General features: G+C 37.0%; 1 protein-coding gene across 1 annotated transcript; it reads left to right on the plus strand.

The window, feature by feature from the left end:
- Positions 1–962: 962 nt before the first annotated feature.
- On the plus strand, positions 963–16,075 carry opn7b (opsin 7, group member b). The gene is made up of 5 exons (XM_067526280.1): positions 963–1,050; positions 1,141–1,303; positions 3,119–3,246; positions 8,399–8,733; positions 8,826–16,075. The coding sequence occupies exons 1-5, from the start codon at positions 963–965 to the stop codon at positions 9,324–9,326; spliced, it is 1,215 nt and encodes a 404-aa protein (XP_067382381.1). The 3' UTR covers positions 9,327–16,075.
- The last annotated feature ends 2,499 nt before the right edge of the window (positions 16,076–18,574 follow it).

Raw genomic sequence — 18,574 nt, forward strand, 5'->3', positions numbered from 1 at the left:
ATTATACTGTATTACATTTAAATGTCTTCTGTAATACAAACATGTAGAATATATGAAACCCCCAACTACACACTCATGAACAACTGCTTATATTTCATGCACACATAGAGTATGAAGGGTGCACTAACCTATTCAAAATAATATCCACATACAGATTGTGCTAAATGTAAAGGGGCCATATAACATTCCACACAGAATAACATTAAATACATTTCCTCACCCCTGGTTTCCTTTGAAGTTAATCTCCTGAATGTAAAGCAATAGGGATTGATCCACAAGCAGCACCACTCACAACTGCAGGTGATTTGACATGTGTTTGCTTTGTTGTGTGTGTCAGTAGACTTGAAGCCATTGAGTAAATATAAAAGCTATGAATACATTTTCATCTTATCTCCACTTATACATTTCTTGAAAGAGATCGACTAAGCATCTTGCCTTGGCCACCAGGAATACTGTATTGGTAACAGGTCATGTAGTGTATGCAAATAACCTGCCTGGTTCCCATGTTGAGACTGATTTTGAAATTAAGAATTGGAACAGAGACACAGGCCTCACCTCTTTTCTGCTCTTTGATGAGACTGACTGCAGGGTGGAAATTATAAAAAGAGATAGAGGTGGAGACTTGGTAAATGTCCTTCATGGTTTGTTATGTCAGCATTTACAGGAAATGGGTAAAAGAGCTCACCGAATACAACTTCAGTACCGCAGCTCATACGTGTCTTGTGCTGTTAATTATAGAAAATAAATTTCGTGAAATTGAAGTCAAACCACATGAGGCTTCATGTGAGGGGATTAATTTCTTTTGGCCACTTACTACAAGCTGTTTTAATGAGGCTTGTGAAGTGAAGCTAGATTGTGTTTATTATCGCAGTTGGGTTTTAGCTCATTGAACCAGTAGCTGTGGTCTAAACAAGTCATTCTTTACATGTGTTTGTTTTTTCCATTTTCCATTTCCTTTCTAGATGGGAAATGCCTCTGAAACATTTCTGTTTTTGTCCAAAATTTCAAAAAGCAACGACTTCCTCATTGGAACGCTGTATACCATTTTTGGTAAGATTTCCTAAAGTTAACAGTATTTAATTCTGTGAATGTCTGCTCAGTTCCAACAGCACATTTAAATCCTGTCACTCTGATCCCCAGGTGTGCTGTCAGTGCTGGGGAATGGGACCCTACTGTTTGTGGTATATAGAAAGAAGTCCTCCCTGAAGCCAGCAGAGTTCTTTGTGGTGAACCTTGCCATCAGCGACCTGAGCATGAGTATAACCCTGTTTCCACTGGCTATTCCCTCAGCTTTTGCCCACATGTGAGTGAACTGTCATGTTTCCATCACTCTTATGCCGCTATGATATCTTTACATATCCATTGTAGATATGACGAATGAATGATTTGAAGGGATGTTATCGAACTTAACAGGAGCTCCGTTGATATTGCACAGTAATTGCAGTAAATCACAGTTTTACTTTATTTTGGCCTTTTAAGCAAGATTAGTTTACATCTACATAAGTTTGGTTGATTGATTAACAACAGCAGCGCTTCCAGCTGCTAAAGGCAATCTTCTGATGTATTCAGTAATCCTTTGAGAAAAAGCCTTCATACATTGTACAATGAACTTTATCAGCTTACAAATAGTGTATTTATGTCCATTGTGACCACTTTTATTCACAACTTGGTCCTTTTCAGATCCAAATACAGCATGACATGAAACAAATATTTTGTGTCACACAACCACAAATCACTCAAGTTGTCAAATCTTAAAAGTACAGAATGGTTTTCAAACTCCAACACTGTTTGGAAACACACAAACATATAAGATGGCATCATTCCATCACAGCTCGGCAAGGAACTACTGTTCAGGAAAACACTACGAGGGAGGTTTATTAAAGAGATTGTATCTCTGCATAATATGACTCTATTCACCTTTTGGGGACTGCTGAATCTTCATGTGAGTCTCAGCTGAAAGCTGGAGAACATTTTTGGATGGAATGGGGTTTGTATAGTCTGTCCCGGATTTCTTCCAGCATTGCTGCTTTTCCAGGGAAAAGCCTGAGGGCTGTTTTGGAAAAGTTACAACAACCAAAACCTATTCCAGTGTACAACCTGGGCACATTCATATTGTTGTAAGACAGACTTTAAAACTTCCAAATCTTTCTCTTAAGCTTTACAAGCTGTAGAGAGTGATTTCTAGACTTTTTAAATTGATTTTACTTTCAAGGCTTCGTGCAGCATGCCACACCTTAGATTTTACTGAGACCATCTGCTGCCATTTTTTCACCTGCTTCCAATGTTGCACTCAATATTCTCCCAAAAAAGATACAACTGAAAGAAGATGAATGAAAAAGGACAGCAAAGGATAATAGTCTTTGTATTAAAGATTAAACATGACTTTTGTGCCATTTATATATGTAACAAACAAAATAGTATTTTAAAGAGGGTTAAGAATGTTTTTGTTATGTTTTCCTGAACAGTAGTTTCACAATATGTAACAAAATAGCACTCATTTTTAGTTTATGGAAGAACCTGTTTTTCTAAAATAAGCCAGAACCCAGAGCTTGTTCAGGGTGGATACATCTAACTATGATCCTTGTATGATAACATCCAAGTAGGAAAACTTCATTATCATATGTCTTACAAGAAGCAAATCTAATATCCAGATTGGGACTATCATGTTACCAATGGAATCTGGATTTAGGATGTTTCCTTGAAGGACTCAGACATTGTCCCGTATTTGTAGTGTTAATATATATATATATATATATATATATATATATATATATATATATATATATATATATATATATATATATATATATAAAACATTACTGACATGTTGACTCTACATCATGGGGCTGCAGACAGCAGTTAGGATAAAAAAGGTTAAAAAAATATTTTTGATTTGTGGCACTTTCTTCTTGTATGTTTCTCTCCTTTTCTGCTTGCTCCTCATACCAAAAATTAGCAGGTAATAATTATCATATGCACTCTGTGCCACTGCTCACATTGGGGAAGGCAAGAAAATATATTTCCCTTGTTATCAACTTGGTGGGAAACCCTTAATGTGGATGTCAGTCAAACACAGATACGCATTGTCTTCTGAGTCTCTCCTTCCATCTTTCTTTAGGTGGCTGTTTAATAAGACAACCTGTACTGCCTATGCTTTCTGTGGCGTTTTGTTTGGTCTGTGCAGTCTGACCAACCTTATGGTGCTGTCCTGCGTCTGCTGGCTCAAGGTCTGCTGCCCAAACTATGGTAAGACAATTCAATTCAGTAAATCTACCAATATTACATAAAAACATCTTATTTTTGAGAAAAGTGTTTGAAAGGATTAAATGCACTGATTAGCTCTAAAGCTGCTCTACCCCACTTTGTTCATCACCGTATTGCTAAGTTTTGATTGCTGCCATCCTTTACAGGTAAAAACCTTGAAGAGAAAGTAGCTCAAGGGCTTGTTACAAAATAAAAGGGGCCATGCTGCAGAAAGGTTTGTGGCCATGTTTTAGCCCCTTTAAAACTGCAGGATATGTTAATAAGGAGATGTTTACAAGGCATTTTAATATACTCCCTTCCTGTTTTAATGTATTTCCCTGCAGGGCCTTGGTTTGAAAAACTTACAAACAATCTAATTATTGGTATTGCACAATTCCCCGACTGCATGTTTTGGCTATATCCACACTGTCAGTGTTTACCACTGAATTTCAGTTTGTGTTTTTCATTTTACAGAGGAGCATAGTGAATGAGCAGTGACAGGATAAAACACATTTAGGTTCTTTAGCGAGTTTCATGAGAGGGTTGAATAAATCCCGTGAGTGTGACATTATTTGTCAGTGACTGTATGTAGTATCTACTAATGAGCCATTTACTTTATGATGCAGTATTAAGCATTTATAAGCAGTATTCAGACGCGATATCAGGGATTTATAACACTCTGTTCAGTGGATGTAAGCAAATATAATCTAATTCTTAATGTTTGATAATGTTCACAATTATAGCTTCTTATATGAAAACATTTTTACTGATACAACTGTGTTTTAATACTGTATGTTGGGTGCCGATAGGAGTATTTCTAGTTTAAACAAAAACATTAAATTTTCACATATGTCTACAACTACATTATACGTTGTCATTATTATTATTTTATTATTTAATTCAGCCATGATGGTCCTTGCAGCGAGAAAATGTTTCCTTCACATACAGCCTACAGAGATAATATGTGTGGCTTAACTCAAGGTCTGCAGAACACATTCAAGTGTCAAACAATCAATTATTTTTCTAAGCACTAAATAGCAGCTGTGTGCACAGGTTACACTGATGTGAAACTAAAAGAGTTCTGTTTCATTATAATCCAATGAATCTTATTGTGAGCTGTTCTCAGGTTGCAAATCCATCATCAGAGCTCAGCCGAAGACAAACAGAGAGATAAATGAGTGTCATAGTGTTCTCTGGCCTTGTTTGCATTTGTTATATCAAAAGTCTCACATTAAATCCTGTACAATCCTGACCAGATTTCATAAGCTTGAATTTACCTGTATTCATATCTTATTCACATCTTTGCTGGCTACATCATAAATCTGATATCAGGTTCAGATCCACTGCAGGCCTGGTTACCAACTGTGAGTTGGCCCAGAAAGTCATATACTGTATGCGGTTGTACATTACCTATAACATTTATGTGTGATTTACTGTATATCTATTAAGCAAGCAGAGGATCAGTGATTTGATCAGGGACACATACAGTACTGTGCTTCCTGCAGCCACTGTAACTATACTGGTCTTTATAGGTGGTTTCACTCAATATCAGTTTCTGATTTTGTCTTTTCACCTCACTTTTTGTTACTGCAAACTGTTCAAGCTGTGAAATACTAATGATCATAATTTTTCTTCTTGTCAGTGAAGCCATAGAAGATTTATTTACATGAGAAAAAGCCAACTGGCGCAGATACATGAGTTAAGGTCCATTTCTTTTCTTAGAGACACTGTGAAACATACTGACCAGTGTTGGTTCCAGACTATTTCCATTAAGGTGGCCACACAAGGGTCAGAACTGAATTTAAGTTTTTCATAGAAATGAATGGGTGTCTTTTTCCAAGAGACACTCTCATTATTATTGAATTCAGTACACATATTTCTGGGCAGGAATTTGCAGAAACATATTTTCCATTTACAATATATTCAATTAATTTAATTTCAACTTTATTATATGCTACACACACTCATCCATACCAACCACACCATTAAAAAGACATGAGCTAATCTACCTTGTATCAATACAGTACAGGAGAAAGCAGATTTCTGGCACAAACATCCACTTGGACTCATGGATGAACTGATTCAAATACAAGTCTGGACAGAAATGCATGTAAATTGCTAAGGCGGTAATAAAAAAGCTTGTATCCTAGAAAAAAGTGTTCAGGAAACACTGTAAGAAGATTTCTACCTGGGATTATTAGGGAATAAAGAGATGGCTAAGCAGGATGGAGAATTCTCTCTCATTCTCTTTTTGTCAATTTTGCCACATTCTAGTATCTTATGTGGATGTTACTGTTCTTATCAGGCTCTTGGTCATAGAGAAATTACCCCTAAATAGTGTCCTATCACCAGCACCTGAATCTAATGCTTCCTGTTTTATTTAATCATCTACGGTCACATTTCAAAGTCCATCAGACAACATGCTCATGGTAGGAGGACCTAAATGTTCTGGCAATGTCCGGGTTCATTGTGGGAACAGCAGGTGGTTTACAGGACAGTTCTGCTTTGTTTTCTGTTTTTTCCAAAATGCAATAGACAAGCAACTATTGTATTTGTTTACGTTGCAGCCCAACAAGCTTGCGTTAAATAAGTCAGCAATTGTGGGGGTTGTGAATACTTTCTGAATGCACTGTATGCGCCAATGGTTTGTATAGTGTCGTAAATTCACCAGTTTTAGCGCTGTGACTCTTTTTGAAAATTAAACCTACTACTGGATATAAATGCATTGAATCCGAACTACAGGAAACAAAATTCATTCTCCAAGATGATTTTGATTCAATGGCCATCTTGTCATAGGGATATAACATTCAGTTAGAGCAAGCCCCTCGTTTTTGTGCCACACAAATCCCTGCCGTGACATTAAAATGACAACGAATAATAAGAGCCATGAGCTGCATACACAGACTTTTAATTTCACAATAAATACAACTGATATATGTTCAGTAGTTAGCATCAGCAGATGGCATTTAAGGAATAATTTGAGAAATCATGTTTTAGGATTTTTGTTAGAAATTCAGTTCAGTTCCTTGTGTAAAAAGGGCTCAGATTGAAACTTTAATTTGCTGCTCAGATAGCTGGAGAGTTTGTTCAGCTATGGGCTACTTCACATCAGGTAAAAAACAGCTATAATGGCTACCCACCCTCCTTTCCTAGAAGGGGCAGCTGAGTGAATCCCACAGGGCATAATCAAAACACTCCACCCTCAGCTTGAACTGTACGAAGGCTGAAATCTTGTGGTGTCATAAATAAAGATCTGTTTGCTCACCCAAAACATTCCCATTCCAAAACACAAAATAATGACACTTCCCATGGTGTCAAATATTGACATTTATAAATCCTTTGATGTTGACGCTACAGGTACAATTTGGCATCACTTTGGACGCCCCGGGAGGGCCACTATTTGATGCCATGGGAATGTTAATGCTTGTATGTCAGAGCTCTTGATATGAAATGCTCTGTTACAGTGGAGAGAACAACATGCTTTGGCTGACTGTTACTGGTGAAGGGGTGTTTCCTTTATTCATCCTCTGGATTAAAATGGCGGTAATGCAATACTGTGCTCTGTACAAAATACAAGTTTACAACTACACTCAATTGGTTTCAAATGGTTAAAATATAAAAAATTAAGAACATTACAGTAGGTATTGCAACATATATTGCTGCATGTTTTCTCAACCTCAGCATAGGACACTAAGACACCAGAGCTGTCATATCATATTGTTACATTTTCTTAAATTGTGACTTTTAATTTCACAATAAATACAACTGATATATGTTCAGTAGTTAGCATCAGCAGATGGCATTTAAGGAATAATTTGAGAAATCATGTTTTAGGATTTTTGTTAGAAATTCAGTTCAGTTCCTTGTGTAAAAAGGGCTCAGATTGAAACTTTAATTTGCTGCTCAGATAGCTGGAGAGTTTGTTCAGCTATGGGCTACTTCACATCATATATAAAAAATTAAGAACATTAGAGTAGGTATTGCAACATATATTGCTGCATGTTTTCTCAACCTCAGCATAGGACACTAAGACACCAGAGCTGTCATATCATATTGTTACATTTTCCCTAATATGTTACGAATCTGCTTCAAAACCTCAAAATACATTTTCCAACTGATTTATTGACTTCAGAACATTTAATCTGCTATGTTTGTTTACAGCAGATTTGCTGGGTAATCAATTGTTTGTTTCCTCTTTGCACATCTCCATAGGAGAGAGAGAGGTCAAATATTTAAAGCGAAACCTAGACCTTGAATTTAAAGATTTGATTGAGATATGTTTGGCCATGGATCTTAACAATTCTACAAACCACAGTAATAAATTAGGATAGGTGCAACAGCCAGTTCCATTTGGCATCTGGATCTGAGTTAGCAAATTACCCTGAGCTGCATACACAGACTTTTAATTTCACAATAAATACAACTGATATATGTTCAGTAGTTAGCATCAGCAGATGGCATTTAAGGAATAATTTGAGAAATCATGTTTTAGGATTTTTGTTAGAAATTCAGTTCAGTTCCTTGTGTAAAAAGGGCTCAGATTGAAACTTTAATTTGCTGCTCAGATAGCTGGAGAGTTTGTTCAGCTATGGGCTACTTCACATCATATATAAAAAATTAAGAACATTAGAGTAGGTATTGCAACATATATTGCTGCATGTTTTCTCAACCTCAGCATAGGACACTAAGACACCAGAGCTGTCATATCATATTGTTACATTTTCCCTAATATGTTATGAATCTGCTTCAAAACCTCAAAATACATTTTCCAACTGATTTATTGACTTCAGAACATTTAATCTGCTATGTTTGATTTGATTGAGATATGTTTGGCCATGGATCTTAACAGATCAGGGTAATTTGCTAACTCAGATCCAGATGCCAAATGGAACTGGCTGTTGCACCTATCCTAATTTATTACTGTGGTTTGTAGAATTGTATTTTTTGTCCTTTTAAAATCTACCTATGCATCTTGAGAAAATATTACAGTAAAATAATCTGACCATCCTCTTAGCATTCTCCTCCCTCGGTACACATTATCAGCATTAGGTAACCAGAAATCTGCTTTAGCAAAATATTGTTTCTATTTCCTCATCCATCAGTAATCATTCCTCCAACTCTGTTTCTGCATCTGCTCTCTTACACCCTGCCTCAGGTAACAAGTTCTCGTATTGCCACGCCTCCCAGTTGGTTGCTGGAATCTGGTGCTATGCTGGAGTGTTTGCTGTAGGCCCCCTATCAGGCTGGGGAGAGTACGGGGAGGAGCCTTATGGTACAGCATGCTGCATCAACTGGCATGCACCAAGCCAAAACTCTGCAGCTATGAGCTACATCATCTGTCTTTTCTTCTTTTGCTACATCATGCCTTGCACTGTCATCTTCCTTTCCTACACATTCATCTTGCTGACCGTCCGGGGCTCCCGCCAGGCTGTGCAGCAGCATATGTCCCCACAGAACAAGATCACCAATGCACATGCACTTATCGTTAAGGTAAATATATAGAAGGCTCACTTAGTTGTCTGAAATATTATTTACTAAATGAATTTGACACAGCATTATTTGTGCGTTGTTATGTCTTCAAGCTTTCTATCGCAGTTTGCATCGGTTTCCTGACAGCATGGAGTCCATATGCTATTGTGTCAATGTGGGCAGCATTTGGAAACCCAGAAACTGTACCACCCATGGCTTTTGCCCTGGCGGCTATTTTTGCCAAGTCCTCCACCCTTTACAACCCTATAGTTTATCTGGTCTTCAAGCCCAACTTCCGCAAGTTCCTCTGTCGGGATGTGGCCCAGTGCAGAAGGACACTCTGTGGATGCCTGTGTCAGGAGAACTCAGGACTGAAGAGAACTTGCAGTCGATCTCATCACAGAGATGAGTGCAACTCCACAAGGTTGTCCAACGGGCTACCAGAGAACCACAGGACATGCAGACACTGTCCTTGCACTGAAACAGTCATTTGTACCACAAACAATTTTACAGACTACAATCCCCAGCAGACGGCCACGATACTTAAAGGATCACTGCACAGTGAGGCAGTTGTCAGTCAGCTCTCCATGGAGTTGCAGAGCGACTTCTTGTAGAGGAACAAACAAACAAGGCAGTTAGAAGCTGAGAAAAAAAGACCAATGTAGTGTGAAATGGCAAGATAAGGAAAAGGTAAAATTTAATTTAAAAAAGATACAATTCTCAAAAATAGTACAATTCTGAAGGAATAAATATTGTTCTTATGCCTCAAAAATGCCATGTTGCCACAATAAAATAAAAAAGACAACACATTTTAAAGTCAAGACAGAAAGATAAGCAAGACAATCAGCAAACATGCAACCACTGATGTGTACATCAGTATTTAATCGGTTCAGATTACCAAGGTTCAATAACAACTTGGACTGATCAACATTCAGCAAGAAACCATGAAGCCAAGATGGCATCAATTGAAACTTTCTAGTCCTGAAAACTACCTTTTATTTATTTTTAATATTTACTGTATTGGATGATGTATTTATTCTTGCATGGCTTACATAGAAGGGTCACAGGGTTGCCATTGTTGGCTATTTGTTGTGATTCTTGTCGTCATTGTTACATGTGTAAACATACCGTATAATGTATGATGTACACAAAATGTTCGTTCCTCTATAGATGGGGTGTTTTTCAGCTGTGATCATCACAGACTTAGTATAACCAAATACTTTATAAAACATTTTCTCTCCCAGTTTGCTAGGTGGAGACATCTATTTTACAAAGTGTGTGTTATACATTCGTCACACCGCAGCAAATACTATACTTTACTTTTCCAGGTACAAATATACAATAAATACACTAATGTGGTTTGGATCTTATGAAAATTTGATATGTATCTAGAAAAACAAAGTTTTTAGCCATAGTTTGAGTGTTCAGAAAACCAAGCAATTGTGTTCACATACTGATTTCTGAGGCTGCAGTCAGGTGCAATCAGATAGTTATTTTAACCCAAAACATCACTTTAACTTTAACTTGAGACACTGTAACTTAAAAGATTTAGTTATGATTTTTACTGATTATGACAACACTGTGTTTGACAAAGTAATTGCAGAGATCTCGAAAAATGGGAATACTGTGATTACTACAGTAAAGTCAAACGGGGTAAATAACCAGTGGTGAGACTTTAGTGAGATTATCAAACCACTTTGTTGTATAACCCCAATTCAAAACACATTTGGATGTGTAAAACATTAATAAACACAGAATGCAATGGTTTGTAAATCTCATTAACCCACATTTTATTCATAATAGAACATAAACAACATATCAAATGTATCAGATGTATCAGAAACTGAGACATTTTACCGTTTCATGGAAAATATTGGCTCATTTTGAATTTGATGGCAGCAACACATCTGAAAAAAGTTGGAACATGATGATTTTTACCATTGTGTAGCATCCCCTCTTCTTTTAACAACTTTGCCAAATATTTTCTATTGGTGAAAGGTCTGGACAGCAGGCAGGGCAGTTCAGCATCCGGACTCTTCTCCTGCAAAGCCATGCTTGTTGTGATGGATGCAGCATGTGGTTTAGCATTGTCTTGCTGAAATATGTAAAGCCTTCCCTGAACAGACATTGTCTGGATGGGAGCACATGTTGCTCTAAAACCTCAATGTACATTTCAGCATTGATGGTTCCTTTCCAGATAAATAAGCTGCTAACACCATAGGCACTAAATGATCCCTACACCATCAGAGATGCAGGCTGCTGATAACAAGCTGGATGGATCTTTAGTCTATAGGACAATTTCCCAAAAAAGTTTAAATTTTGATTTGTCTGACAACAGAACAGTTTTCCATTTTGCCTCCGACCATTTTAAATGAGCTTTGACCCAGAGAACACAGCGGCTTTTCTGGATCGTGTTCACATACGGCTTCTTCTTTGCATGATACAGCCTTAACTTAAATTTGTGGATTGAACAGTGAACTGTGGTCAGACACAGTGATTTCTGGAAGTGTTCCTGAGCTCATGCACTGATGTCCAGTAGAGAATCATGCCTGTTTTTAATAAGGTGCCACCTGAGGGCCTTGTCACTAATGCACAGAGATTCCTCTTGATTCTCGGAATCTTTTAATGATATTATAAACTGTTGATGGTGGGATCTTCACAATTTTAGATTGAGAAACATTTCAATGAAATTGTTGAACAGTTTTTAGAAGCAGTTTGTCACAGATTGGTGAACCTCTGCCCATCTTTACATTCGAGAGGCTCTGCCTGTATGATTTGCTCCTTTTATACCCAGTCATGTTACTGACTGGTTCCCAATTAACCTTTTAGTTGTCAAATGCTCCTTTATTTGTTTTTTTATTTGTAGCAATTTTTCAGCCTTTTGTTTCCCTCTCTTCCAACTTTTTTGAGATGTGTTGCTGCCATCAAATTCAAAATTATTTGAATTTCCATGAAATGGTAAAATGTCTCTGTTTCAACATTTGATATGTTTTTTCTGTTCTATTGTGAATAAAATATGGGTGCTTGACAACTTTTTTTAAATTGGGGTTGTAAAATCAAAACTGCAGCACTAGTGCTCGTAAGGATAAAAAACAGTTGCAGAACTAAACAGGTCAAAGTTGCCAGGATGTCTGTCTGTGAACTGAAATGGATGTTTACAAGAAGAGAGCTGGGGAAATTAAATTTGCCTTTCTTTTTTTCTTCCAAACAGTTCGGTTACCCTGGGGTTCTTTTCCATATGAATTCACAGTGGCATCCTTCATCACACTATATTCAAGTGATGTTGCTAAGCTCAAATTTCAGCAATTCACTTTATCTTTGTTTGGTAAAGTTTTCTTGTGTTTAGCAAGTGAGAGAAGGAAAGCTTCGTTGGGTTGTTTATACTCTATGTGTGTCTGTTTCTATGTGCAGTTCCTAAGAGAGAATGCCTGTGTATCAGCAGTTTCTTTCTCTGATGCACCAAAAGCAATGAAAATAGAAATAAGATTATTAAACGTGTAGTTAGGCATTATTAAAAAGAAGAAATTAACATAATGTCTATGCTTTAAGCAGCAATAAAGCAGGCCACTTACCTTTAATGCTTCAGGCGCATCTGAAAATTAAGGCCTCGTTGTTCAATAAAAAAATTGGAAACATGAGAAAGACAAGGCTTTGTCCTCGCAACTGCCAAAATTGCTGCAATAAAAAATGCCAGGCAAGCACAGTTTAGCTTGATCGCAGTCTTTGGCCAGCAAGCAGTTCTCTACTTTTCCCCTGGCAGTCTTTCATAGGTCATCAAATGAAAGCCCAAAAACCTGCCAAATACAAAATTAGTTAGATGTGTTTGCAAAGCAGTTCTCATTTTGTTCGATGACTTTTACTGTGTCATAAAACAATTTGCTCTAAATCATGCAAAATAACCTTGGCAGCACTTGATGTATTCTGCTGCTTGCTGGTCTCATCAAATTGTTGCTCTGTCTTTTGTATTTGCTTCTTGACAAAACTGATCTCAAGCCAGATGACCTAATTCCCCACTTTAGGCTTTTTATATGATACTTAGCTCCGGGATAAGAGTTTTGTTCGTTCAGGGCTTCCAGCACCGTTAGCCTAGGGCATAGCCATGTTCAGCCATGTATTATCTCTGCATGTTTAAAAACATACTGGAGGCCCGTTACTCATTTCGATGGGGCCGATGCATTATGCAGAAACCTCCAGGCAAAAATGTTGAGCATAGCTCAGTTTGTGCTGTGATGCAACACTCTGTCCATCTCACTACATACTAAAACATGCACAAAAACCTGCATGTAAACCTATACTGCTGGGCATAAATCATGAGACACTGGGTTGCTATTAACCCCTGAACACAACATACATCAGTCAATGCACATTAGCATTGTTTTCACTTCAGAGGTGTTTTCAGTCTGAATGCTCCAACATTGTGGGACATATCCATCTAACCATTACAATAACAATTAATGAAACAATAAAACAGAGATGGGATATTTTAATGAGAATCTTTTACCTGGGGCAAATACAAGCAGACTTTGTAACTGATCAGCGAGTTAGTGATTACTATCAGGACGACATCTTCATTATTCTTTCACCTTAACAACATCTATTGTATACAAGTACAAGTATGGATATACAGGGTTGCAGCATGTTAAGCTTTCTTACTGTTTAACATCCAAACCTAAAACAAACAGAAAACTATTTGTCTGCAAACAAAATGCATCTTTGTACAGTAGTTACTCCTCTGGTATGTCGAGAATAATGCAGGTTTCATGTTGGCTTTTCTTTTTATGGAGAAAGGGTGTTTATAAGTTGCGTGTTTAAGGATCAATGAAATGTAAAAGGAATTATTTGCTCTTCATGCTGGAACCAAAGGTTAAAAGTTACATTCATTTTCAAAGCCAAAATTTTGTTGTACACAGATCTTTCTACCAATATGCAGGTTACCATTAAGACAACATACATATCAAAGACTGAGCTTCCAGTGGTGCACAGGCTTTGTTTGACCCAGTCTCTTGGGCAAAAACAGATTCAGATTCGGATCTTTTTTCTATTTTGTTGTATGCATACATTGTGCACTATTAGCAGTGGTGCTGCTACGTCTGAATCGGTGTGTGTACAATGTCAGGTCCATGTTTTCACCCAGTAAGTGGCGTTATTAATGTTTGACTTGTCATGTGTGTTTATTCGCATGAGACTTTTAAAACCTGACGTTCTCTAGAGACTCAGATGGGAGTAATCAAATATCACTCCTCTCTCCTGAATTAACATGGTGCTTGGTAACTCCCTGTCCTCACTGTTGGCCTCTCTTTTCTTTCCTCTCTTATCTGCACCACTTAGCCTTCTATCTAATAATAGAACAAAATTTAATGACCAGTATATTAATTGGTTTTCAGTCAAGCATTTACATATTTACATACAAAATAAGCTTTTCCCCTGACAAGCTTAAAAGTGTAATAGTTTGGATTTCCACACTTTATTAACCTCAGCTCATACATCGTCAGCATCACCCCATTTTATTGACCCCATCTTTAAGGCACATATGAACAATAAATACATTTTAAATATCATGAGTGACTTGACACAGCTCCACCAGTTTATTCTAAGCTTGTACATGTTGGCATCCAATATGATTTGGTTATTCATAAAAAAAACATTTATTTTACTTAGGCATTGTTTGTGCAGATAAAATAAAATTGGTATATTTTATGGCGGCATAGCATTTGTGAGAAATTGAACATCCTCTGTTTCTACTACCTTTGAACACATGCCATTAAGAGGGGTGGGTAGGTCAACTTCATCACTGTTTGCCATTTCTACAGAGTGAATTAGCTAGACACACACATGCACATTGCTAAATAGTAATGTCACTGTGAATGTGTATGTGTGAAAACACAAACAGCCATGTGATTGGTTGCATGTGTGTAGATGTTATGTATGTTCAGATGCCAAAATTAAAAGATATATTATTATAAATATCAATCTAATTGTGTAAATCAGGGATGAAGACACCCCCTGAAGTGTTTTGTAATAGAGTGATTGGTTTTATTTGGATGTTATTTCAGGTGGTGGCTGGTGGCACTGATCTTTTATGTTTTTCTAGCATTTTTATGTTTTTCTAATGATCAGGTTTTAGTGCAAAACAGCTTCCAGATTTGTGGCTTCCCTCACTACAGCTGGAATCTATTTTCCTTTAGCCAATTTAAAAGCTGTGTGATAGAAGAACAGACCTCATAGCAACACCAGTAATATACACATATTATAATGGTCATGAGAGTTTACCCTTATTATTTAGGCTCCATTTCCTACCATGGTGTTGCTGGGTAACTTAGACAATATTACTGTATTATTATGTTATTCTATATGCAGCTTTGATAAAGGTGACTCTTTCTACCTCCCAAATAATCATTGAATGTATTTTTGTGCTTTTGTGGTTGAATATTAAGTATTAATTAAGAGAGGTGTTTGATGTAATTACAGTCGCTTAGATGAGCAGTTTACTGCAAGCAAGCTTGATTATAAACCAAGTGCTTATTTGTCAGAAGTATGCATGAATTGGCTTCAGCTAGATGCAATTATCATTTGCCCTGTTATCAAGAAATCCTCTGTCAGCACTGGTAGAGCAAAATGCGTCATTTGTTAATTATTTAAATCTCAATTCTCTTTATTTTCTGTATTTTAAATGTCAAGATGCAGCCTGCAAACATGACAAAAAGACTTTGTTAAACTCAGTATTTAATATGTATTGGTTTATATATAATGCACTTACTGAATCTTTAAACCTACACTGAGGGTGAATAATTCATATATTCACCCGTTTCTATGTTGGTGCTCAACTGCTGTAAATAAACATAATTTGATCAGGAGGGTCCATCTTGAATCTGAATCTTTATCTGTAGAACAAAGTCTTTGTAAGAATCCCAGTTTTACCTCTGTCTTTGGAGAATTTGTCCTCAGGAGATATGCACTGTATTGTGCTGTCAAATGTAAATACAAGTGCACCCCTACTCCTCCTGTTTCTAAGACACAAACAAGGCTGAATGTGTATTGTAAATGTATTGTGCATAAATTTGTGTATAATTGTATATAGAAAAAAAGTCTATATAGATTTTAAAATGCTAATACATCTTAATTGTTGAACTAAACATCATGTTATTAGTGGAAGGTTAAGATGCACTGTGAAAGATGATCACATCTTTGTTCAAAAGTACTGAGGATTGTACAAAAAAGTATTTCATATGTTTGTCTAAAAGCATATCAGATGTTCTTGAGTAAAATGTAAAAATAAATTGAAATCAGAATTCAGTGAATGAGAGTGTTACTTATTTTATGTTTCATTGGCTGATTCTTAAACAGCTTTATTCCCAAAACACAAATTTGCCTCTAATGCTGTACAGCAACAATGTCCTCTGTCATTAGTCTCTTGATTAGAATTGGTTTACAGGAAAAAGAAAATGAAAGAAACACTCTCTTCCAAGTCGGACTGACATAAGCAAAGGAGGTTTACATACAGATCTTAAACACATAAGAAGTTAATCAGGTAGGAGGTCGGGCCATTGTCCTCAGGTGATCAGGTGGTATATTCCCATAACATTGATTCTACAACTTCATACAATGAGCACTAGAAACCACCACAACTGACTGTTGAACCAATATTAGAAATGTTTCCATTTCAACCCTCCATACTGGATGTGCATAAAGAAACACACAAAATGTCTTGCAGGGTTCTGTTAGCAGGATGGCAGTGATTTTTAGCTATAATTGGTCACAGTGTTTTCCATCTTTAAAACAAGACTGTTGATATAGATGCTGCTACTACTTGATGCTGAAGAAAAAAATCATGCTTTACTCAGCTCTGCTGCTTTTACCATCATAGGTTCATATGTAACAGTAAGAACTAGTAAAGATGAAAAAAAAGAACATTTGGTCAACTTATGCATTATATGCAATATATTGCAATATATGCAATATATGCTTAACACCATCTGCCAAAACAATCACACTCTGTATTAAAGCAAGATTGGGAGGTATATAACAATGGGAGCTGTCAGCCGCACACAAGTTCATGTCAGTCATTAATGACTGTGGTTAACTGGTGTTTGAACTATGAGGAAAAAGCAGAGAGATTTTAACCCTTAGAAGTTTGTGATCACGCCAGCTTCTAGCTTTGCTTTACAGTCTAAATTCATACAGCCAATCAAGGTCTTTGTCAATGGGCATGTTGTAAAATGATAAATACGATGAATCGTTTTCTTGCGTGCACAGTAAGTTAACATCCTTTTAAGATCTGTGCAATTGATTATTTAAAAAGGTTATATTACAATTGCAGAAATAAGGTCATGAAGAAATTAATAAGGTTGCCAGAGACAGCAGTTTATGACTAACCTTTATATAACAACTACTATGTATTTGCTAAATTTACTCAGATTTCCTTATTTTGCCCCTTCATGGATTATTCATAATTTTCTTATTAAACTTGCTTTGATGTGGGTTATTTTTCTTGCTTGTTTATCATCTTCCTTGGTTTCTTTTTTTCCTGGTGCTCTACTTCCAATTCTCAAGATGTGAAGTCAGGCATTTGTTGCTGAAAACAAATCTTTTAGAATGACTTGCCTTGTCTTCATGTCCACAGTGTGGATGGCAAATTCATACAAATTATGCTGCATTGCCAGAAAAGATAATTTCACTCTCCCATACACAAATGTGACATTAATATTATCCCAATTAATCTAAGTAATAAAGGAATCTCTGTCCCTAAACTAAGCAGTAGCTGTATAGGGAAAACTGAGCAGCATTTTTGTTTATTTGTTGACTTTCAGATTTTACATTTCTACACAGGTTCCAATGTTCTGGTATGAGCTGGTAATGTTTGGGGGTTCATATGTGTGTATGAATGACTTATCATTTAAAAAGCACTGAGGTTATGTTTTATGGATTTTTCTTTTGCCTGAGACACAGTGAGATACAATAAGCGTTGAAGTAAATGGGTGCATTGTATGAAATGTTTCCAAGCCACACAATGACACCACATTTTTAAAATCAAACAATATTTTCAGTTGGTTTGACAAAGATAAACAAAAGTTATAATGACTACTGATGATAATTACAGGAACAGATGAACTACAGTATGATGAGCTATTGCAGTTTAATAAAAAGAAGAACAGGCATGGCCAGTAGTAATGTAAAATATGTTTAATGTCCAAAACTAAAAGCATTGGTCTTTGACAAGATTCAACAGTGTAGTAATTGAACCAATCTACACGTACAGCTGGGATAAGAACACAGAGCTTCAGGCAGAGAAGTAAAACTGTACCAGTCAGAAGCTGGATTACTGAGAACTCGTAGTCCAGTTCTTACAACGAAGATCATTACAGATTTTATGATGCAATGCAGGAGGGAGCGATGGAGCGGTGAGTCGCTTCCACCGTCCTTCCAAGAGGACGGTGGAAGCCGAGGATTTAGGTGCCTCGGAAACGAGGAGTTGGGGAGGATGACTGGGTGCAGCAGGTTCTGTAGGTGGGGAGACACAATGAACGAACAAGGAATTCTCACATAGTTCAAATAAGAAGCCTTGAGTAGTCAAATACCGTGAAGGTTACTGAGACGATCTGGCGACTTCTGGCGTGCAGGAAACCGGTATATGAACAGCTGTCATCACGGTGAATGATTGCATGCAGATGTGGCCACCGCTGCAGTCCCAGGTGCGCTAATAAGCAAAACTAGCACACACATACACAAAACAGGCAGGGAGAGGGGGAAGAGGAGAGAGGAGGATGGGGGAGCGGGTGCTGTGACATGATGTAAGAAGAATATTCTCCTTTGTTCTTCTCTTGTTCATTAGGTCAAAGTTTTTGCATTTGGCCCATGAAAAGCT

This window comes from Channa argus, chromosome 13 (assembly GCF_033026475.1).
Source record: "Channa argus isolate prfri chromosome 13, Channa argus male v1.0, whole genome shotgun sequence".
Taxonomy (NCBI): domain Eukaryota; kingdom Metazoa; phylum Chordata; class Actinopteri; order Anabantiformes; family Channidae; genus Channa; species Channa argus.

Excerpts from the sequence above, each read along its gene's own strand:
- opn7b (XM_067526280.1), top strand. The coding sequence starts at position 963 with ATGGGAAATGCCTCTGAAACATTTCTGTTTTTGTCCAAAATTTCAAAA. Across the intron at positions 1,304-3,118 it reads CCCTCAGCTTTTGCCCACAT|GTGGCTGTTTAATAAGACAA; the intron begins GTGAGTGAACTG and ends ATCTTTCTTTAG. Across the intron at positions 8,734-8,825 it reads CACATGCACTTATCGTTAAG|CTTTCTATCGCAGTTTGCAT; the intron begins GTAAATATATAG and ends TATGTCTTCAAG.